General features: G+C 43.4%; 1 protein-coding gene across 1 annotated transcript in view; it reads right to left on the bottom strand.

Moving 5' to 3' along the window:
- Window positions 1-24,796, bottom strand: part of MYO10 (myosin X) — a 267,365-nt gene that overhangs the window by 130,452 nt on the left and 112,117 nt on the right. Inside the window, exon 3 of the mRNA XM_084618423.1 lies at window positions 12,179-12,337. Within this exon, the coding sequence (XP_084474549.1) occupies window positions 12,179-12,337 (159 nt within the window). The remainder of the gene's footprint in view (window positions 1-12,178; window positions 12,338-24,796) is intronic.

Here is a 24,796-nt window from a genome sequence, read left to right as displayed (position 1 = left end):
ATATTAGCACAAAATGCCCAGTATAGGGTCAAATGGATCTGTGTGTGGATATTTCCTGCAATGTTTTAACTAGGGCTGTCAATTAATTGCGGTTAACTCATGCAATTCACTCAAAAAATTAATCATGATTAATCGTCGTTTTAATCACACTGTTAAACAATAGACTACCACTTGAAATTTATTAAATATTTTTGAATGTTCGTCTACATTTTCAAAAATATTTATTTCAATTACAACACAATACAAAGTGTACACTGTTCACTTTCTATTATTTTTATTACAAATATTTGCACTGTAAAAATGATAAAGAAATAGTATTTTTCAATTCACTTCATACTCATTTTCATATATATTGTGTTCTGTGTTGTAATTGAAAACAAAGTTTATATTATTTTTTATTCTAAATATTTGCACTGTAAAATTATAAACAAAAAAATAGAATTTTTCAATTCACCTCATACAAGTACTGTAGTGCAATCTCTTTATCATGAAAGTGCAACTTACAAAGGTAGATTATTTTTGCTGCATAACTGCACTCAAAAACAAAACAATGCAAAACTTTAGAGCCTATAAGTCCACTCAGTCCTACTTCTTGTTCAGCCAATTGCTAAGACAAACAAGTTAATACATTTATGGGAGATAACGCTGCCCACTTCTTATTTTCAGTGTCACCGGAAAGTGAGAATAGGTGTTCACATGGGACTTTTGTAGCCAGCATTGCAAGGTATTTACGTGCCAGATATGCTAAACATTCATTTGTCCCTTCATGCTTCGGCCACCAATCCAGAGGACATGCTTCCATGCTGATGAGGCTAGTTAAAAAAAAAATGTGTTAATTAAATTTGTGACTGAACTCTTGGGAGAGAACTGTATGTCTTCTGCTCTCTGTGTTACCTGCATTCTGCCATATATTTCATGTTATAGCAGTCTTGGATGATCACTAAGCACATTTCACTGAAGATTTGACAAGACACAAAGAAGGTACCAACGTGAGATTTCTAAAGACAGCTACAGCACTCGACCCAAGGTTTAAGAATCAGAAGTGCCTTCCAAAATCTGAGAGGGATCAGGTGTGGAGCATGCTTTCAGAAGTCTTAAAAGAGCAACACTCCGATGCAGAACCCAAACCACCAAAGAGGAAAATCAACTTTCTGCTCGTGGCATCTGACTCAGAGGACGAAAATGAACATGCGTCAGGCCCGTACTGCTTTGGATCGTTATCAAGTAGAACCCATCATCAGCATGGACACATGTCCCCTGGAATGGTGGTTGAAGCATGAAGGGACATATGAATCTTTAGCGCATCTGGCATGTAAATATCTTGTGACACCGGCTACAACAGTGCCATGCAAACATTGGTTCTCACTTTCAGGTGATATTGTGAACAAGAAGCGGGCAGCATTATGTCCTGCAAATTGTAACCAGACTTGTTTGTCTGAGTGACTGGCTGAACAAGAAGTAGGACTGAGTGTACTTGTAGTCTCTAAAGTTTTACATTGTTTTGTTTTGAATGCAGGGGTTTTTTTGTACATAACTCTAAATTTGTAAGTTCAATTTTCATGATAAAGAGATTGCACTACAGTACTTGTATTGGGTGAGCTGAAAAATACTATTTCTTTTGTTTTACAGTGCAAATATTTGTAACCAGAAATAAATATAAAGTGAGAACTGTATACTTTGTATTCTGTGTTGTAACTGAAATCAGTATATTTGAAAATGTAGAAAACATCAAAAAATATTTAAATAAATGGTATTCTATTATTAACAAAGTGTTTAATCATGCAATTAATTGCTATTAATATTTTTAGTTGCACGATTAATCGTGATTAATTTTTTTAATCGCTTGACAGCCCTAGTTTTAACACATGCCCTATCTCTCTTTAGTACAGACCCTGGAAAACTGGCAAATACAATTATCTCGCCCATTGATGCAACAGGAAGGACCCTAATACAAGTCATGCAATCCACTTTATCAATGTACAGGTTTCAGAGTAACAGCCATGTTAGTCTGTATTCGCAAAAAGAAAAGGAGGACTTGTGGCACCTTAAAGACTAACCCATTTATTTGAGCATGAGCTTTCGTGAGCTACAGCTCACTTCATCGGATGCATTCAGTGGAAAATACAGAAGATGTGTTTATCACTACAAAAGGTTCCCCCCCCCCCCCCGCTTTGCTGGTAATAGCCTATCTAAAGTGATCACTCTCCTTACAATGTGTATGATAATCAAGGTGGGCCATTTCCAGCACAAATCCAGGTTTTCTCCCCACCCCACCCCCCCACACACAAACCCACTCTCCTGTTGGTAATAGCTTATCTAAAAAGAAAAGGAGTACTTGTGGCACCTTAGAGACTAACTAATTTATTTGAGCATAAGCTTTCGTGAGCTACAGCTCACTTCATCGGATGCATACTGTAGAAAGTGTAGAAGATCTTTTTATATACACACAAAGCATGAAAAAATACCTCCTCCCACCCCACTCTCCTGCTGGTAATAGCTTATCTAAAGTGACCACTCTCCTTACAATGTGTATGATAATCAAGGTGGGCCATTTCCAGCACAAATCCAGGGTTTAACAAGAACGTCTGGGGGGGGGGGTGGTTAGGAAAAAACAAGGGGAAATAGGTTACCTTGCATAATGACTTAGCCACTCCCAGTCTCTATTCAAGCCTATTCATGGTTTGTGTGTATATAAAAAGATCTTCTACACTTTCCACAGTATGCATCCGATGAAGTGAGCTGTAGCTCACGAAAGCTTATGCTCAAATAAATTGGTTAGTCTCTAAGGTGCCACAAGTACTCCTTTGCTTTTTGCGAATACAGACTAACACGGCTGTTACTCTGAAGCTTATCTAAAGTGATCACTCTCCTTACAATGTGTATGATAATCAAGGAAATGGCCCACCTTGATTATCATACACATTGGACCAAGACAAAGTCTGATTGGTTTTAGACTAAGAAATTAACTTCATTTTAGAGATTTGTGCTGAGGCGCTGATGACCTGGCCAATCTGTGCATACAGAACAGCCATGTCACTTCTATTGTAAATTACTGAGAACAGATGCAATTGACGCTGACATATAGGAATGCTTATGATCTCATTTCTACTGTTTTCAGAGAGTTACATCTGATTACACCAATTTCAGCATAATTAGGGGCAAAGGTTCATATAATTAGCCAGTGTAATCTGGCGTAGCTCCACCAAAGTCAGTATAGCTATGCTGATTTGAGCCAGCTGAAGACTGGCCCAAAGACTGCTTACATGCAGCTGCTCAGGACCGTGTTTGGGCAGTTTACACATACGGTAAAGGCTTCTAACTAATACATCCAAACTTTTGCATAAAATCACAATGGGTTTTGGCTTTGTAAACTGCCATTTTATTTTTTTGACCATGTCCTCCCATTCACCCTCACCTCTTTTTAACTTGTACATAGCCAGGGGATATCAGCTGAGTGCCTCTATAGTGCATTAGTTAAACCCATCCTAAGGAATTCTGGTGTTATTGGATAACAGTTGCAGAAGCATGTTTTATTATTTTCCCATGTAACATGCGTTGACATCAGTTTCCTGTTGGCCACGCAGGCATGGCACGGAGCAATTGCACAACTACTGCACAAAACCTAATGATATTTTTGTAAGTAAAATAAAACTTTGGTATAATCTAAGGCAATTGCCTCTGGAAATTTTAATTACCAAATACCAGGGTAATGGACACTATATAAGAACCTAGATAGACTGGACGGGTTTACTGACCTGGATGCTAAAGCATCCCTGCTCTCTGAGTGGAATTTAAAAAAAAAGCAAGACAATTCATCATACCATTGATTATTATGTACAAACATGAATCAGTTCCCTCAGGGAACTCTTGCGAATTAAAAGAGAGAAAAACATGCTGTAATTAGATGTCTGAATTATTAGTAGCAGAACATACTCAGTTAAAAGAAATAATATGAAAAGAAAGCAGAGTTAAATCTGATTATAGAAATTTTATATACTTTTCTAAAGACATATAACTAGCTTTGATTCCAATGAAGTTGCTGAGATTTTTGCAATCAAACAAAGAATCAGGAAGGAACTAAGTACCAGTTTCAGAGCTTTTTAAAATTAAGAGTGATTTTGCTATCTCATCCCAGGTTATTATACATTTGCCTCTTCATCTAAAGGAGAATGAGTGGTGGCAAAAAGGAGGTACAAAAGCACAAATAATGGGAACAGAGCTCTCAGTTACCACTGCCACTGTCTGAGGTGGAAGAGACTGGTGGAATACTTTGCAGCTCAATTCTTGGTACAAGAACTATGTATACACACACACACAATCTAACGTATGGTTACACTCATCTGCAGGCAGCTTCAGTCTTAATTTGGGCTAGAAAATAATCCGTTTTCTTCACCTACCCCCAACCCTTCCTCCAATCCCACTACAGACTGTCTGCCATATTTGAGACAACTATTTGACCTTTTTGACAGTCTTCAGCTCGTTATTCACATGAGAACTTGCAGCAATGACCGACAAACTGCTGCTTGGCACTTGCTGGGGAAAAGAGGGGCAGGGCAGAGAACCCACTCTGAATTTCTCTGAGTCTACTGAGCTAGGGAAATGAAACAGGTTTCAGAGTAGCAGCCGCGTTAGTCTGTATCCGCAAAAAGAAAAGGAGTACTTGAGGCACCTTAAAGACTAACCAATTTATTTGAGCATCAGCTTTTGTGAGCTACAGCTCACTTCATCGGATGCATTCAGTGGAAAATACAGTGAGGAGATTTATATACACACAGAACATGAAAAAATGGGTGTCTATCATGCACACTGTAAGGAGAGTGATCACTTAAGATGAGCTATTACCAGCAGGAGTCTGCGGGGGGGGGGGGGGGTGGAGGGAGGGAGAAAACACTCTGTAGTGATAATCGAGGTGGGCCATTTCCAGCAGTTAACAAGAACGTCTGACCAACAGTGGGTGGACTTTACTAAAACTAGACAAGCCATTTAAAACACACACTTTGCTTCTCTACAAAGGAAAAAGGACACTAAACTTTCTAAACTACTGCATGCCACAGAGACCACAGCAATGGTTCCCTTAACCCACCAGAAACCTACTGACTGCTATTCCTATCTACATGCCTCCAGCTTTCACACAGACCACACCACACGATCCATTGTCTACAGCCAAGCTCTATGATACAACTGTATTTGCTCCAACCCCTCAGACAGAGACAAACGCCTACAAGATCTCTATCAAGCATTCTTACAACTACAATACCCACCTGCTGAAGTGAAGAAACAGACTGATAGAGCCAGAAGAGTACCCAGAAGTCACCTACTACAGGACAGGCCCAACAAAGAAAATAACAGAACGCCACTAGCCATCACCTTCGGCCCCCAACTAAAACCTCTCCAACACATTATCAAGGATCTACAACCTATCCTGAAGGACGACCCATCGCTCTCACAAATCTTGGATGACAGGCCAGTCCTTGCTTATAGACAGCCCCCCAACCTGAAGCAAATACTCACCAGCAACCACACAACAGAACCACTAACCCAGGAACCTATCCTTGCAACAAAGCCCGTTGCCAACTGTGCCCACATATCTATTCAGGGGACACCATCACAGGGCCTAATAACATCAGCCACACTATCAGAGGCTCGTTCACCTGCACATCTACCAATGTGATATATACCATCATGTGCCATCAATGCCCCTCTGCCATGTACATTGGTCAAACTGGACAGTCTCTACGTAAAAGAATAAATGGACACAAATCAGATGTCAAGAATTATAACATTCATAAACCAGTCGGAGAACACTTCAATCTCTCTGGTCACTCGATTTCTGACCGAAAAGTGGCTATTCTTCAACAAAAAGACTTCAGAAACAGACTCCAAGGAGAGACTGCTGAATTGGAATTAATTTGCAAACTGGATTCAATTAACTTAGGCTTGAATAGAGACTGGGAGTGGTTGAGCCATTACACAAAGTAAAACTATTTCCCCTTGTTCATTACACAAAGTAAAACTATTTCCCCTTGTTTATTCCTTTCCCCCCCCCCCCCCCCGTTCTTGTTAACTGCTGGAAATGGCCCACCTTGATTATCACTACAAAGGGTTTTCTCCCATCCCCCCAACTCTCCTGCTGGTAATAGCTCATCTTAAGTGATCACTCTCCTTACAGTGTGCATGATAAACACCCATTTTTTCCATGTTCTGTGTGTATATAAATCTCCTCACTGTATTTTCCACTGAATGCATCCAATGAAGTGAGCTGTAGCTCATGAAAGCTGATGCTCAAATAAATTGGTTAGTCTCTAAGGTGCCCCAAGTACTCCTTTTCTTTTTGGAAATGAAACAGATTCAAAATTGCAAATCCAAGGGAATGAACCTCTGGTGGAATGAGTACCTGACTCTGGACATCACAAGCATGGTCAAAGAAAAGTTTAAGTTAGAGGGAATAAGCTACTCATGGCTTCCTAATGTCTTGAAAAGTGCACACTTCAAAGAAATTATCACTTCAAAGCAAGAACCAGCTAATTCAAAAGGAAAATCAAACATGTTTATGGATTGTGTTTAAATAGCAAACAAGTCAAAAGGGGATGCTTTCAACATTGAATAATGCAGTGTTTATAAGTGTAGAAGAGGAGGTGAGCTTTCACATTAATTTTATTTTTAGATATCTTTTAACTTAAAAAAAAAAAAAAACTTCCTTACTCTGATCTCTGTAAAATGTGCTTGCCTCGACCAGTTGCTAACCACTTGACTGGCTGGGACAAGAAAGAGGCAGCTTCCTTCAGTGGCAGCGCTAACACCATAATTTAAATGTCCTGTCCCCGGTACACTCCAAGTGATGTGGTTTATGGTGTCTTCCCCAAGACTGGGCTAGTCTCTTCTATGATGTGTGATTAACTGAAACTGACCCAAGGAGTGGGTCTCAACAACGCTTGGGGACATTTATCCCTTTGATATGGCAACAAGCATAACCGCTATACACCACTGAACTGCCTGACACTTCTACTTTTGGAAATGAACATTTGAATGAAGTAGAAATTACATCCTTCAACTGTCTATTACCATGTGCACATCTCCGGCTTAGTTTGTCTCAATTCCTGGTTTCCCTTCAAAGATGTCACATTTTCAAGCATGGGCAGCTTAATATGATGTCCACATTTAGCATTTGGATGCGGATACTGGCATTTAGATATTTTTAAAAGACCATTCACATACCTACTGTGAGTGCTGATCTGACTTTCAAATATGGGAGTCTGACCTCATACTTAGGCACGCACATAAAGTTGGACTCCCCATGTTAAATTAACCGCAGTTTCCCCCTGGCAAAGTAATGAAGAAGGTAGAGATAATCACCTCAGCAGCCTCTGATCTCCACTAGTATCCTGACTAAATGCTTCACTCTTTCCTTGTCTGAATTTCCACAAAGGAAAACAAACATGTGCTTCAGACCTGCACATGGCACACAGACACAACTAATGGCAGAAACAATTGTTCTCTCTATCCAAAACTTCTGGTCTTTGGTTATTGAAGTCATGCATTGCTACAGAGCCTTGTGGGAACAAATGATACGGCTAGATTCTTGCTGGAACGTATCAAGGGAGACCATGCCAGGCTGGAGAAGACACTTAAGGAAATCAAGGCTCAGGCGATCTTCAGTGGGATTCTGCCTGTTCCTAGAAAAGAGCAACAAAGTTGTGACAAGATTATGACTTATCAACAGATGGCTCAGGCAGTGGAGGACTCTGGGATATATGGCCACTGGGAGGCATTCATGGACAGAGGACAGTTCTCTCGGGATGGACTTCATCGGAGTAGGGAAAGAAATAGACTTCTAGGATGGAGGCTGGCAGAACGGATTAAGAGAGCTTTAAACTAGGAATTTGGGGGAGATGGTTGGCAGATGTCCAGATAATCTCCACACTGGATTTTAACATTGAGAGGGAAGAAAACAAAGTAAGAAAGGATACAGCCGTGGGTAGGAGAATGGACATAAGGAGGAAGGGCAGTGTGGATACCAGTCTAATAGGTTATACTGGCTGTCGAATGTCCGTGCCTAATAGGGTACAGAATGTGAGCGAGGCCAAACTGCAAAAATTAAGAAGTTTGGACACCAATGCGAGGAGCCGAGGTAACAAAATGGAGGAACTAGAGCTACTGGTGCAGGAAGTGAAACCAGATATTATAGGGATAACAGAAACACGGTGGAATAGTAGTCATGACTGGAGTACAGGTATTGAAGGGTATGTGCTGTTTAGGAAAGACAGAAATAAAGGTAAAGGTGGTGGAGTAGCACTGAATATCAATGATGAGGTACAATGTAAAGAAATAAGAAGCGATGGAATGGATAAGACAGAGTCCGTCTGGGCAAAAATCACTTTGGGGAAGAAAATTACTGGAGCCTCCCCTAGGATAGTGCTTGGGGTGTGCTATAGACCGCCGGGATCTAATCTGGATATGGATAGAGGCCTTTTTAATGTTTTTAATGAAGTAAATACTAATGGAAACTGCATGATCATGGGAGACTTTAACTTCCCAGATATAGACTGGAGGACGAATGCTAGTAATAATAATAGGGCTCCGATTTTCCTAGACGCGATAGCTGATGGATTCCTTCATCAAGCAGTTGCTGAACCGACTAGAGGGAATGCTATTTTAGATTTGGTTATGGTGAGTAGTGAGGACCTCAGAGAAGAAATGGTTGTAGGGGATAATCTTGGTTCAAGTGATCATGAGCCAATTCAGTTCAAACTGAACGGAAGGATAAACAAAAATAAATCTGCGACTAGGGTTTTTGATTTCAAAAGGGCTGACTTTCAAAAATTAAGGAAATTAGTTAGGGACGTCGACTGGACTGAAGGATTTATGGATGTAAAGGCAGAGGAGGCCTGGGATTACTTCAAGTCAAAGCTGCAGAAGCTATCGGAAGCCTGCATCCCAAGAAAGGGGAAAAAAATTCATAGACAGGAGTTGGAGACCAAGATGGATGAACAAGCATCTCGGAGAGGTGATTAAGAAAAAGCAGAAAGCATACAGGGAGTGGAAGATGGGAGGGATCAGAAAGGAAAGCTATCCTACTGAGGTCAGAACATGTAGGGTTAAAGTGAGACAGGCTAAAAGTCAGGTAGAATTGGACCTTGCAAAGGGAATTAAAACCAATAGTAAAAGGTTCTATAGCCATATAAATAAGAAGAAAACAAAGAAAGAAGAAGTGGGACCGCGAAACACCGAGGATGGAGTGCAGGTTAAGGATAATCTAGGCATGGCCCAATAGCTAAACAAATACTTTGCCTCAGTCTTTAATGAGGCTAATGACGATCTTTGGGATAATGGTAGCATGACAAATGGCAATGATTATATGCAGGTAGATATTACCATATCTGAGATAGAAGCGAAACTCGAATAGCTTAATGGGACTAAATCGGGGGGCCCAGATAATCTTCATCCAAAAATATTAAAGGAATTGGCAAATGAAATTGCAGCCCATTAGCACAAATTTTTAATGAATCTATAAACTCAGGAGTTGTACCATATGATTGGAGAATTGCTAACATAGTTCCTATTTTTAAGAAAGGAAAAAAAAGTGAGCCGGGTAACTCCAGACTTGTTAGTTTAACATCTGTAGTATGCAAGGTCTTGGAAAAAATTTTGAAGGAGAAAGTAGTTGAGGACATTGAAGTCAATGGTAAATGGGACAAAACGCAACATGGTTTTACAAAAGGTAGATCGTGCCAAACCAACCTGATCTCCTTCTTTGAGAAAGTAACAGATTTTTTAGACAAAGGAAATGCAGTGGATCTAATTTACCTAGATTTCAGTAAGGCGTTTGATATGGTGCCACATGGGGAATTATTAGTTAAATTGGAAAAGATGGGGATCAATATGAAAATTGAAAGGTGGATAAGGAATCGGTTAGAGGGGAGACTACAGTGAATCATAGTGAACGGTGAACAGTAGGTTGGAGGGAGGTTACCAGGGGAGTTCCTCAGGGATCGGTTTGGGGACCAAACTTATTTAATCTTTTTATTACTGAGCTCGGCACAAAAAGTGGGAGTGTGCTAATCAAGTTTGCAGATAATACAAAGCTGGGAGGCATTGCCAATTTAGAGAAGGACCGGGATATCATACAGGAGGATCTGGATGACCTTGTAAACTGGAGTAATAGTAATAGGATGAAATTTAATAGTGAGAAGTATAAGGTCATGCATTTAGGGATTAATAACAAGAATTTTAGTTATAAGCTTGGGACGCATCAATTAGAAGTAATGGAGGAGGTGAAGGACCTTGGAGTATTGGTTGACCACAGGATGACTATGAGCAACCCATGTGATATGTCAGTAAAAAAAGCTAATGCGGTCTTGGGATGCACCGGCAAGGTATTTCCAGTAGAGATAAGGAGGTGTTAGTACCATTATACAAGGCACTGGTGAGACCTCACCTGGAATACTGTGTGCAGTTCTGGTCTCCCATGTTTAAGAAGGATGAATTCAAACTGGAACAGGTACAGAGAAGGGCTACTATCATGATCCGAGGAATGGAAAACCTGTCTTGTTAAAGGAGACTCAAAGAGCTTAGCTTGTTTATCCTAACCAAAAGAAGGCTGAGGGGAGATATGATTGCTCTCTATAAATATATCGGAGGGATAAATACCAGGGAGGGAGAGGAATTATTTAAGCTCTGTACCAATGTGGACACAAGAACAAACGGATATAAACTGGCCATTGGGAAGTTTAGACTTGAAATTAGACGAAGGTTTCTATCCATCAGAGGAGTGAAGTTCTGGAACAGCCTTCCAAGGGAAGCAGTGGGGGCAAAAGACCTATCTGGCTTCAAGATTAAACTCGATAAGTTTATGGAGGAGATGGTATGATGGGATAACATGATTTTTGGCAATTAATTGATCTTTAACTATTCATGGTAAATAGGCCCAATGGCCTGTGATAGGATGTTAGATGGGGTGGGATCTGAGTTACTACAGAGAATTCTTTCCTGGGTATCTAGCTGGTGAACCTCAGCTGATCACCATATTTGGGGTCAGGAAGGAATTTTCCTCCAGGGCAGATTGGAAGAGGCCCTGGGGGGGTTGTACCTTCCTCTGTAACATGGGGCACAGGTCACTTGCTGGAGGATTCTCTGCTCCTTGAAGTCTTTAAACCATGATTTGAGGACTTCAATAGCTCAGACATAGGTGAGAGGTTTATTGCAGGAGTGGGTGGGTGAGATTCGATGGTCTGCATTGTGCAGGAGGTCAGACTAGATGATCATAATGGTCCCTTCTGACCTTAATATCTATGAATCTATGAAATATCTATAAGTTGGAAAGAAAATTTAGGCTAAATTACATTTTTCTGCATGTCAAGTTATTTTATTACACTTTATTACAAAATGAAAAATAAGTATAAAAAAAGCCAACAGGAGTCACCGTTGTTCTCTGTATGCTGCTCACAATAATGTTAGATTGGGATCAACATTGGTGCTAAAAAGTAAAATTTAAACTCTATTAGCCATAGAAGTGGGCAATATAAAGTCAAGACAAATAAAACTCCACGTATACTAATGGCCTGATTTTCAGAGGTCCGGAGCACCCGGCTGCTTCCACTGATGTAAGCTCCTAAACCTGCCCAAGTTCTATGGCATGGGCTCTCCACCTGTGGGATCATGATAACCACCCTGTCCTACCTATATTGAAGAATGGGAGAAGGGTCTCAACTAGATTCTGGCCAGATGGGATCCCCAGAGGGGGACTCAGTATGGAAAAGGTTGAGAACCACTGTTCCATTGTGTCCTCTCAGACAACCTTCTCACAACTTCATCTCTTGGAGTATATTAAAAACAAACAAAAAAAAACCCAGCATCTTTGCTCTCCTGTCCTGTCCCAAGAAATTTTAATGAATTAAAAAAAAGCAAGACCTTAAAAATCAGTAGCATGTCTGATTTTTATCGACATCAAAGATTCCATTGCACTTTTCTCATCAGCAGGGGTTTCTCTGGAGCCCCTGACCAAACTTTCCCTCCATTTTTTCTGGTGGAAAGTCAGCCTGCAACACATAGATGGATTCATTTCCTTCACATGTATATAGTTTGAAGAACTTAGGGGATGGGAGGTGCTAGATCACTGTAAAATATTGCCATTACATGCAGGAAAACATTCTTCATAGTCTTTGTTTCAGAAGACACTTACATAGATTTTATTTTGTTGATATCGCTGGAATAAGTTGTGCATGATGGAGCCCTCATGGAGGTCTACAAGTGCTGCCATGTCTTCCACACTCTCCACGCTCGTTTGATGCATAGCGGTTACTTTTTGGTGCGTGATTGTACTCTGTTTGTAAGTGAATACCTGAAGGAGGAAAAACAGACGGTGCATTAAAGTCTCATGCCTATACAAGAAAATATTGTTCAAGCTGATAAACTGGACAGAGGTGAAATTCAGAGGGTCAGAACAAAGCATCTGCACCACATCAGTCCCATTTATACCTATTTTGAGGACTTATGGGAGACATAAGCCTTGTAGACCTACACAGGAAAAGACTACTCCTCTGGTTACTAATAACTACATAATGAGTAATCAGAGGACTGTAGTTCAGTTTGGGGTGAATAGAGTCCCATTATTGCACACTGCACTATTTAGGACTTCATTTACCAGGACAAATTTCTCCCTTAAGTAATTCGCTGATTTCAGTGAAATTACACTGGGAAAGAAACATGTTCTGCAGTAACAAGTGTCAGAAATAAAAAATGATTGATTCAATCATGGCGAGCAAAGTAAACATTTATGGGCTTGGTCCAACGCTCATTTAAATCTTTCCATTGTACTCTACAATCAGTATCAATGACATCTTAGGTCATTAATCCAACATTAATGTGCAGGTTAAGTACTATGTGGAACAGCCTTTCAAGAGCAGGTGTCAGACTGTGATCAAAATGCATTGGACGGAACACAATTAGAGTATTTACTCATTAAATGAAGTTCATGCATTTTCCATATAGCTGTTCTAAAGATCTGCTTGGAAGATATTTACATACAGGATCCAAGTAAATTACCTTGTATGGATTTATTTAAAAAACTATATGTCTGAAGATATAAGCATTTAAAGCTAAAGATGATTGTGCATCTAAAAATCTATGCAAGGACTATTTAGAGATGTGATTTTATAATCTTCACCAACTCACTAATGAAATATTTTTAAAGCAAATATTAAACGAAGGTCCTGTAGACACATGTTCTGAGGAAATATTACAGTAATGCACAACTGTTTTTGTCAGTAAATTCAGAAACTGACAGTATATACCTGGGGTTTGGCAAATGCCTGTAAAATGGCTTCATTACCCCTTGAATGGCTCTTTAACAGGTTTCAGAGTAGCAGCCCTGTTAGTCTGTATTCCCAAAAAGGAGTACTTGTGGCACCTTAGAGACTAACCAATTTATTTGAGCATAAGCTTTCGTGAGCTACAGCTCACTTCATCGGATGCATTCAGTGGAAAATACAGTGATGAAATATTTCCCCATGTTTATTTCCCCCCACCCCCCTACTGTTCTTCAGACATTCTTGTTAACTGCTGGAAATAGCCCACCTTGATTATCACTACAAAACGTTTTGTCTTCCCCCGCAAGCTCTCCTGCTGGTAATAGCTCATCTTAAGTGATCACTCTCCTTACAATGTGTATGATAACACCCATTTTTTCATGTTCTGTGTGTGTATAAATCTCCTCACTGTATTTTCCACTGAACGCATCCGATGAAGTGAGCTGTAGCTCACGAAAGCTTATGCTCAAATAAATTGGTTAGGCTCTTTAACAGTTTCAATGTTGTGCTAATAGGTCTGGCAGGCTGGAACACTTTTTCACTTTTAACTACTAGATCCCCTCCTGAAGAAGAGTCAACAGGCTGCAGCAGCGAGATGTGAGAGCCTGCAGGAAGGGTCAGAACAGGGATAGGAAAGCCGGGAGGGTGGACACCAAGGGCTTGGCTACACTTGCGAGTTACAGCACAATAAAGGAGCCCCGGGCGCACTAGCTCACTCCCCGTCCACGCTGGCAAGGCACGTAGAGCCCTCTGACGCCACGGCTACAGCGCTGCTGGTACGCCACCTCGGCGAGTGGAATAACGTTTGCTGCGCCCCCGCTGGAGCGCCGCGGCACCAGTGTGGACGAGGTGTTGCATTACTGCGCTCTGATCAGCCTACCAAAACGTCTCATAATCCCCTTAAGTCAAGTGGCTGCTCTTGTCATTGTTTTGGAATCACTGTAGGAATGCGGATATGCCCTTTGAAACCTCCGTTTCTGACAGCCAGATGCTTATCTGCTTGGAGATAAAGCAACCATTAGTGTGGAATGCTGTGTGTGAGAGAGAGAGAGGCGGGGGGAGGGGGGTCTGCTGCTGTCTGAACTTACAAGACAGCATGCTGATATGCTCTCAGCCCCCCAAAAACCCACTCTCTCTCTCCCCACATACACACAACACACTCCCTGTCACACTCCACCCCACCCCACCCCATTTGAAAAGCACGTTGCAGTCACTTGCATTCTGGGATAGCTTCCCATAATGCACCACGCCTGCGCCCAATGCCGCTGCAAGTGCTGCAAATGTGGCCACACCAGTGCGCTTGAAGCTGTCAGTGTGGACAGACTGCAGCGCTTTCCCTACTGCGCTCTACAAAGGCTGGTTTAACTCAAAGCGCTCTACATCTGCAAGTGTAGCCGTGCCCTTAGGCCCAGTGGTGCCCCAAATTTTCAGGTGCCCTACGCAGCTGCGTATGTTGTGTATGCCTAAGGATGGCCCTGATCATTACCAAGGATATCAAATATCTTTGGAATTCAGTTTCCTGTTTCTTTTTAAATTTACATTCCTGGCACCTAACTTCTATAGGCACTGAATATATCATAAAAATAATTTCTGTAGGAGTTGCTTTTTTATTTATATAGCCAACTCTACTTGGCAATCTTATTCACCGGTAATGTAATCACCCTTAAAAACTGAGAAATCCAAACACTGGGGTAATGCAGAAATTTTAATAATGTGTTACATGAAAAAAATCTTCCAAAGCCTTCTGAAATAATATTTATAAAGCTTTCTTCTGACTTAAGAATTGTGACAACTGGCAGTCTAACTAGTTGTGAACATTTCAGAGTTGCCTATGTGGGCTACGAATTGCATGTTACTGGAGATTGGAACAATACGGTGCAAGAAGCCAGGTCTTCTCAGGAAAAGAAAAGCTTCTAAAACCCAAATATTTTCAGAGCAAAACACTGAACATAATTCTTCTAATGAGGAGCTGAACAGGTGCAGTAATGGTCAGAATTATAGGAATTCACTCTGTAAAAATAGAGGCCTGCCACTACTAGACATAGCAAAACAGTGAAAACCATGTCATCGTTGCAACAGAAAGAGGGAGGAAGGAGACCAAGCACTGGTCTACACTAGGAGTTGAGGTCGAATTTAGCAGTGTTAAATCGATTTAACCCTGCACCTGTCCACATGATGAAGCCCTTTTTTTCAACTTAAAGGGCTCTTAAAATCGATTTCCTTACTCCCCCCGACAAGGGGATTAGTGCTGAAATTGGCCTTGCTGGGTCAAATTTGGGGTACCGTGGACACAATTAGACGGTATTGGCCTCCGGGAGCTATCCCAGAGTGCTCCATTGTAACCGCTCTGGACAGCACTCTCAACTCAGATGCACTGACCAGGTAGACAGGAAAAGGCCAGAGAACTTTTGAATTTCAATTTCCTGTTTGGCCAGCGTGGCAAGCTGCAGATGACCATGCAGAGCTCATCAACTGAGGTGACCATGATGGAGTCCCAGAATTGCAAAAGAGCTCCAGCGTGGACGAATGGGAGGTACGGGATCTGATTGCTGTATGGGGAGAGGAATCTGTGCTATCAGAACAATGTTCCAGGTTTCGAAATGCCAAAACATTTGTCAAAATCTCCCAGGGCATGAAGGACAGAGGCCATAACAGGAACCCGAAGCAGTGCCGCGTGAAACTGAAGGAGCTGAAGCAAGTCTACCAGAAAACCAGAGTGGCGAACGGCCGCTCCGGGTCAGAGCCCCAAACATGCCGCTTCTATGATGAGCTGCATGCCATTTTAGGGGGTTCAGCCACCACTACCCCAGCCGTGATATTTGACTCCTTCAATGGAGATGGAGGCAACATGGAAGCAGGTTTTGGGGACGAGGAAGATGATGATGATGATGAGGTTGTAGATAGCTCCCAGCAAGCAAGTGGAGAAACCGGTTTTCCCGACAGCCAGGAACTGTTTCTCACCCAGGACCTGGAGCCAGTACCCCCCGAACCCACCCAAGACTGCCTCCCGGATCCTCCAGGCAGAGAAGGGACCTCTGGTGAGTGTACCTTTTAAAATACTATACATGGTTTAAAAGCAAGTATGTTTAATGATTAATTTGCCCTGGCATTCGTGGCTCTCCTGGATGTACTCCCAAAGCCTTTTCAAAAGGTTTCTGGGGACGACAGCCTTATTCCATCCACCATGGTAGGACACTTTACCACTCCAGGCCAGGAGCAAGTACTTGGGAATCATCGTAGAAGAAAGCATTGCAGTGTACGTTTGCTGGCATTCTTTATCTCTCTGTGTTATCCTCAGGAGAATGATATAATTCATGATCACCTGGTTGAAATAGGGTGCTTTTCTTAAGGGGACATTCAGAGGTGCCTCTTCCTGCTGGGCTGTTTGCCTGTGGCTGAACAGAAATGCTCCCTGCTGTTAGCCACGGGGCTAGCCACGCGCTGGGGGGAGGCAAAATGCGACCTTGGAACGAAAGCACATGTGCTATGTAGGTAATGTTGACAGCAAGGTTTACCGTGAAAGAATGTACCCATTGTTCTAAAAAAAATGTGTCTTTTTTAAATACCACTGTCCTTTTTTTTTCTTCCACCAGCTGCATGTGTTTCAAGGATCACAGGATCTTCTCCTTCCCAGAGGCTAGCGAAGATTAGAAGGTGAAAAAAATGCACTCGCGATGAAATGTTCTCTGAGCTCATACTGTCCTCCCACACTGACAGAGAACAGACGAATGCGTGGAGACAGACAATGTCAGAGTGCAGGAAAGCACAAAATGACCGGGAGGAGAGGTGGCGGCTGAAGAGAGGGCTGAAGCTGAAAGGTGGCGGCAGTGTGATGAGAGGAGGCAGGACTCAATGCTGAGGCTCCTGGAGGATCAAACTAATATGCTCCAGCGTATGGTTGAGCTGCAGGAAAGGCAGCAGGAGCACAGAGCGCCGCTACAGCCCCTGTGTATCCAACCACCCTCCTCCCCAAGTTCCATAGCCTCCTCACCCAGACGCCCAAGAACACGGTGTGGGGGCCTCCAGCCACTCTACCCCAGAGGATTGCCCAAGCAATAGAAGGCTGGCATTCAATAAGTTTTAAACTTTTGAAGTGCTGTGTGGCCTTGCCCTTCTCTCCTCCACCACCCCCCCCTCCTGGGCTACCTTGGTAGTTATCCCCCTATTTGTGTGATGAATGAATAAAGAATGCATGAATGTGAAGCAACAATGACTTTATTGCCTCTGCAAGTGGTGATCGAAAGGAGGAGGGGAGGGTGGTTAGCTTACAAGGAAGCAGAGTGAACCAAGGGGCGGGGGCTTTCATCAAGGAGAAACAAACAGAACTTTCACTCCGTAGCCTGGCCAGTCATGAAACTGGTTTTCACAGCGGGCTCCATGCTTGCTGTGGTATGGCGTCTGCACAAGAAAAAAGGCGCGGAACCATTGTCTGCCGTTGCCCTGACGGAGGAAGGGGTGACTGACAACATGGCTTACAGGGTTGGTTTACAGGGAATTAAAATCAACAAAGGGGGTGGCTTTGCAAGAAACTGAATGGCCGCCTCAAAGATAGAACTCAAAACCTCAAGGATAGAACTCAAAACTGGGTTTAGCAGGCCATTGATTTCACAGCGGGAGGGAGGAGAAAATGAACACAAAACAAATCTGGTCTATTTCTTGTTTTGAGCCACTTCATCTATCTTTATACATCTTGCTGACAGCAGACTGTGCAGTACGACCACTAGCCATCGTCATCTCCTGGGTGCTCGGCAGAAGACTGTGCAGTATGACTGCTGGCCATTGTCTTCTGCTGGCTGCTGATTAAAAGACAGTGAATCGCCATGAGACAAAACTTAAAAGGGAAATGACCTGGCTGAGTCACTCCCATGTTTGCCCAGGCGCCCCTGACCTCATCAAGGTTGGTTAAAAGAGCACCCAGGACTACATCGACGACGGCTACCAGTCATACTGCACTGTCTGCTGCCAAAAGGCAATCAACTGCTGCTGTGTAGCAATGCAGTACCGCGTCTGCCAACACCCAGGAGACATACAGTGACGGTTAGCTGAGCGGGCTCCATGCTTGCCGTGTTATGGCGTCCGCACAGGTAACTCAAGAAAAAAGGAGCAAAACAATTGTCTGCCCTTGCTTTCACGGAAGGAGGGAGGGAAGGGGGCCCTGACGATATGTACCCACAACCACTCGCGACAATGTTTTAGCCCCATCAGGCACTGGGATTTCTACCCAGAATTCAAATGGGCAGCGGAGACTGCAGGAACTGTGGGATAGCCACCCACTGTGCAATGCTCCGGAAGTCGACGGTTGCCTCGGTACTGTGGACACGCTCCGCCGACTCCATGCACTTAGAGCATTTGTGTGGGGACACACACAATCGACTGTATAAAAACGCTTTCTACAAAACCGACTTCTATAAATGCGACCTAATTTTGTAGTGTAGACATACCCCAAGATCAGTTACAGACTGAACAGAAGGCAGAAACAGGTTGCAACGCTGAAGAAATTCAGTATTCAGGATCATTATCAGAATAATAAGCCTTCTGGGAAGCCAGTTAAAAACCACATGGATGGAATGCAGGTTTGTGGCAGAAAGTATGAGAAACACCACTAGCTATTATTCATATTGGAACAAACAGTGTGGAAAAGAAGGAAGAATTCAGAAAACTTTACAAATCTAACAAAAGTGGCAGACTTTCAAAACCTCTCAGTACTGCAGGCACATTCACAAAGACCCAGGCTGATCCAGAAGATGCATGGTTAACGGAGGGCAAATGAAGATTCAACTTCTGGAGGCCCTGGAGAGTGTTCTGCAGGGAGAACTGTTGGATATAGAAGACAAGAAAAGCACTTGATCAGGGAAGGCTGAAGTTGTTTGGCATGGCTAAATAGGAGGGCAAGGAAATTAAACTAGGCAGTGGTGGGTGGGAAAGAATTAGTTATCTGAACCATGAAATGGGCAGGGGGAAAGCTGGGTCAGAGAAAAGTAAATGAAGTCACAACAAATTTTTGGCCTGCAAACATTCTGAGAGTCCCTAAGACCAGTAATGAGCTGCCAAAATCTTAACAACTGGTTCCCTCCTCACCCCACGAGGGCGTTGTGGCCTGCCCCCACAACTCCTGCCCCATCCAACCCCCCACGTTCCCCCCCCACATGGACCCCTGCCCCATCCACCCCCTCCCCTCACTGTCCCCGGAACTGGTCAGGAGGGTCTCGTGGGCCACCGTAGTGGGTGCCCACCCCGCCCCACCCCTAAGAACCACAGGGACCTACCAGGGGGCGAGGTGGGGAGTCCTGGCGGCGCTTACCTGGGGCGGCTCCCAGGAAGCATCCGGCAGGTCCCTCTGGCTCCTAAGAGCGGGGTAGCGAAGCTGGGGGGGAGCAGGGGAAGCGGTGGCTCCCCCCACTGATCACATCAAAAGTGGTGCCTTAGGCGCCGACTCCGTGGGTGCTCCAGGGCTGGAGCACCCTCGGGGAAAATTTGGTGGGTGCAAAGCACCCACCGGCAGCTCCCTGCCCCACGCCCAGCCCCAGCTCACCTCCGCTCTGCCTCCCCTCCTAAATGCGCTGCCCCGCTCTGCTTCTCCCTCCCGCCCCCCCGACTTCCCATGAATCAACTGTTTGCGCGGGAAGCTGGGAGGGCCAAGAAGCAAGCGGCGGCTTCCCGCTCAGGCCCAGGGAGGCGGAGGTGAGCTGGGGCAGGGAGCAGTTCCCCTGCATCCCCCCGCTCCCGTGTTACCTGCTGCGGCGCGGGCGGCCCGCCCCCACCCCAGCTCATCTCTGCTCAGCCTCCCTGCGCCTGAGCGTGAAGCCGCCTATTGCTTTTCAGCCCTCCCAGGCTTCTCGCGCGAACAGCTGATTCGCGGGAAGCTGGGGAGGGGGAGTGGAGAAGCAGAGCAGGGTGGAGCGTAACTCAGGGGCGGGGGCAGAGGCGGAGCGGAGGTGAGGTGACCTGGAGCTGGGGGTGGCGAGAAGCGCTGCCGGTGGGTGCTCTGCACCCACCAAATTTTCCCCATGGGTGCTCCAGCCCCGGAGCACCCACGGAGTCAGCGCCTAAGGTGCCACTTTAGGCCAGTTGTTAAGTTTAGAAGTCCTTTTAGAACTGGTTGTCCCGCAACAGGTTCCAGCGAACCGGTGCGAACTGCCGCCAGCTCACCACTGCCTAAGACTAAATCACACAAAAGAACAGAATCTGGAAACAGAGCCAGGCGCAATTTCCTTGCCGTTGCTGGGGCCTTGGGCACTAGTGCGCCTTGGTCCCTCCTATTCTCTGCCTGTGGCACATAATAGTCTAGTCTCCTGTGGGCTGTAAAACTTTGGTCTAATTTTGGTTGTTGGGTTTAGTGTGCAGACGCTGACTGGGTGGTGTTGGTGGCCTGTGATATGCAGGAGGTCGGACTAGATGATCTGGTGGTTCCCTCTGGCCTTAAACTGTATCACAAACAAACAGATCAAACAGATATCAAACAGGTCAAATTTATTAATAAGCTAATAAATAAATACAAGACGTATGGTGGGATAGCAAAAGGAACAGGACAGAAGGAAGAACATCATGGGCAGGGAACAGACAAAAAGAAGAGGGGAGGAAGGGGTAGGAAATGACTGAGGAGTGACAGCATTATATGAGAGAAATGAGCAACTTGAGCAGAGGCTATCAAAGAGGAAGGAGATGAAATTAAAACAAAATGGGTTCTGTTGAGAAGGATTAAGAAGCCAAAAAACAAAAAAAAGGACGTCTGCAGTCAGCTTCCTGTAGGTATGGGTCATGTAAAGGGAGCAAGCACTAGCCAAGGAAATAGACAAAATCACTTTTAAAAGGAGGAATTTATTTTTAGGGGATTTCAATTTCCTTCATATTTGCTCGGAATCTCGGCAGGTCACAGAGGTGAGCAGGAAGTTCCTAAATAGTTAAGCACAAACACTATTAGCATAATAATAAATAAAGGATTGAAACCACTGTGAAAAAAACAAAACAACCTGAAACCTTGCAAGGACTAATTAGAAGGTCACAGTGTGAGATACTGTAGCACAGGAAACCCCTCGGGGTGGGGTGACCACAACACCATGACAGGTTACAGAACCGATGCAAACACATTAAGAGAAGATGAGCAAGCAGATTTCTGTACTTTAAAAGATCAGACTTTGGCAGAATACAGAACCTGGCACCCTCTGTGAACTGGCAGCGGTATCGGAGGGTCACACAAAACACACAGGAAGGTTGGAACAAAATTTAAGACAGCACTAAATGAGGACTCAACAAAAATGCTTTCCTCTCAAGATATAAATATATCAGGAAGATAATTTGTACATGCTGAATGCATAGGGAGACTGTGAATTAAATCCCAAGGAAGAGAGCTTATGTAAAATAAAAGTAAGAGGTCTGAAAATTATCATGCAGGGGGGAGAGGCAGCAAAACTGGAATACAACCAGAAGGTTCAATCTTGCAAGAAAATCAGTTAGAGGTTAAAATAGAAGGGAACAGAGTGTGGAATAACCGGAAAGGAAACAAATGCTCTGAAAATACACAAGAAGAAAACAGGTCCCCCTAAAAGAGTAAAGGGCACCCCACTGGGTGAGGATAGAGACACCTCAGAAATGCTTGATGACTAGCCTGCAGAGGTAAACACACCATAGATAAAGCAAAGATAGAGGTGACTATTGCTCAGACAATAGTGAGGAGAAGGCTATTTCTAAACTATGGTCAGGAGGGAACAAAGTATGAAAGAAAAACAAGCATGAACACTTCAGGGTTCAAAAGGAATTTAGAAGGGAACTGCCAAATCCCCAGATACCATTAGATTGATAAAAACAGAGCACACACACCTGAAGACCTGAGGAAAACTGGTTTAGTGCCAAACTTGGAGAGGGGGAAAAAATATGACTGGAAGCAGGTAAATACAGGCAGGCCCCTATGTCAGACTTCTCTCTCAGCTACAAATAATGAATGTTGTTAAGATACATGGATGAGCAGGGATCATTAGATAAATGTTAAAATTAGCAAGAGGAAAGGAGTACTTGTGGCACATTAGAGACTAACAAATTTATTTGAGCATAAGCTTTCGTGAGCTACAGCTCAGTTCATCGGATGCATTCAGTGCATAGGCATACTGTGGGGAGATTTATGTACACAGTGAACATGAAACAATGGCTGTTACCATACACACTGTAAGGAGAGTGATCACTTAAGGTGAGCTGTTACCAGCAGGGGGAGAGGGATGGGATGATGTGGGGGACCTTTTGTAGTGATAACCAAGGTGGGCCATTTCCAGCAGTTAACAAGGACATCTGAGGAACAGTGGCGGGCGGGGGGGGCGGGGAATAAACATGGGGAAATAGTTTTACTTTGCGTAATGACCCATCCACTCCCAGTCTTTATTCAAGCCTAAATTAATTGTATCCAGTTTCCAAATTCCAATTCAGCAGTCTCTCCTTGGAGTCTGTTTTTGAAGTTTTTTTGTTGAAGAATTGCCACTTTTAGGTCTGTAACTGAGTGACCAGAGACACTGAAGAACACTTCAATCACAACAAAAGGTTATCACTACAAAAGGTCCCTCTGTCCCTCCTGCGCCCCCCCCCCCCCCCAGCTCTCCTGCTGGTAATAGCTCACCTTACCTGATCACTCTCCTTACAGTATGTATGGTAACACCCACTGTTTCATGTTCTCTGTGTATATAAATCTCCCTACTGTATTTTCCACTGAATGCATCCGATGAAGTGAGCTGTAGCTCACGAAAGCTTATGCTCAAATAAATTTGTTAGTCTCTAAGGTGCCACAAGTACTCCTTTTCTTTTTGCGGATACAGACTAACACAGCTGCTACTCTGAAACCTATCATTAGCAAGAGGGTGACATAGGCAGAGAGGGGGACAGGGAATGAAGACAGGTGAGATTAAAACAGTGGATAATCTGCCCTGATTTCATCAAAGCTTTCAAGAGAAGTGGGCACGAGATGGCCCCATGCCTCAGCTTTCTGACTCACTTCTATTTAGAACTCAAAGGACACAATAGATAGGATTTTCAAACATGCTCATTGTTGGCCTAACTTTACTCCTGCTGAGTCAATGGTGAAGTTCCACTGATTTCACTTCAAAGCAGACCAACATTCAGTTCTTTAAAAAACACTACTCACGGATAGTACCATCTGAAGCCTTCCATTTGCCAGGCCTCCCAAGAAATAACATACACCGTTCTGGGTATGGAGTGCAAAAACTATACCCAACTTTTGGAAGTAGTACAGACAACAGGAAATGATTGAGGGAGTGGAAGCAAGGTCAAACAAGAAATGATTTTGTGACCTTAACTTGGTCAGCCAAGGAAAAGACAGCTAGAAAAGGGAATCCAGTAATGGTATGCAAGTACTTCAAGGGGATGTACAAAGATATGGGCATGAATGTGTTCACTCTACCACACAATGCCCACAGTTTCCTAGGAATGACTTTCCAAATAAGCCATTACTGTGATGCAGGAATGTTATGTACTCAAGGGGTGGGGGGATGCTGTCAAGACACTATTAAGATGTGGTCCACCCCATGAAAAAAAGTTTGAGAACCCCTTTCGTTCAAGATCGAACATGAGGGCTGGGTCTGTGACATTATTAGAAGCCAGGTTTCAGAGTAACAGCCGTGTTAGTCTGTATTCGCAAAAAGAAAAGGAGTACTTGTGGCACCTTAGAGACTAACCAATTTATTTGAGCATGAGCTTTCGTGAGCTACAGCTCACTTCATCGGATGCATACCGTGGAAACTGCTGCAGACTTTATATACACACAGAGATCATGAAACAATACCTCCTCCCACCCCACTGTCCTGCTGGTAATAGCTTATCTAAAGAGTTGTCACTTTGGATGGGCTATTACCAGCAGGAGAGTGAGTTTGTGTGTGGGGGGGGGTGGAGGGTGAGAAAACCTGGATTTGTGCTGGAAATGGCCCAACTTGATGATCACTTTAGATAAGCTATTACCAGCAGGACAGTGGGGTGGGAGGAGGTATTGTTTCATGATCTCTGTGTGTATATAAAGTCTGCTACAGTTTCCACGGTATGCATCCGATGAAGTGAGCTGTAGCTCACGAAAGCTCATGCTCAAAAAAATTGGTTAGTCTCTAAGGTGCCACAAGTACTCCTTTTCTTTTTAGAAGCCAGGCTTTTATGAATTACATATATCCCTGGCACTTGGAATGTGCTGTTCCACTATCTTAAGTCATCATGCCTTTTTTTAAACCTACTCATAAATTCATTGATGAATTATGGAAAGTAAAAAAAGCCATGCATTTGAAGTGTAACATTATAACTAAAATCATTCAACAGACACTTTTTAAAGGAATATTAAAAATCTCCACCAGTTTGCCCCTCCCTATTTCTATATGTGCAGTATACCACTTTATTTTTCACAGTGATTAATCTCTACAGAAAATAGTGAGGAATCTTTTTTCATTAATCATTTACCTTTAAAAAAAAATCACTAAGTCTGTCAATTTCTCTTTAGTAAAAAATTGGCCCTT

This window comes from Lepidochelys olivacea, assembly GCF_965140295.1.
Source record: "Lepidochelys olivacea isolate rLepOli2 genome assembly, chromosome: 2".
Classification (NCBI taxonomy): Eukaryota; Metazoa; Chordata; order Testudines; family Cheloniidae; genus Lepidochelys; species Lepidochelys olivacea.
The sequence above is the reverse complement of the archived record's forward strand: the minus strand, read 5'-3'. Positions and strand labels throughout refer to the sequence as shown.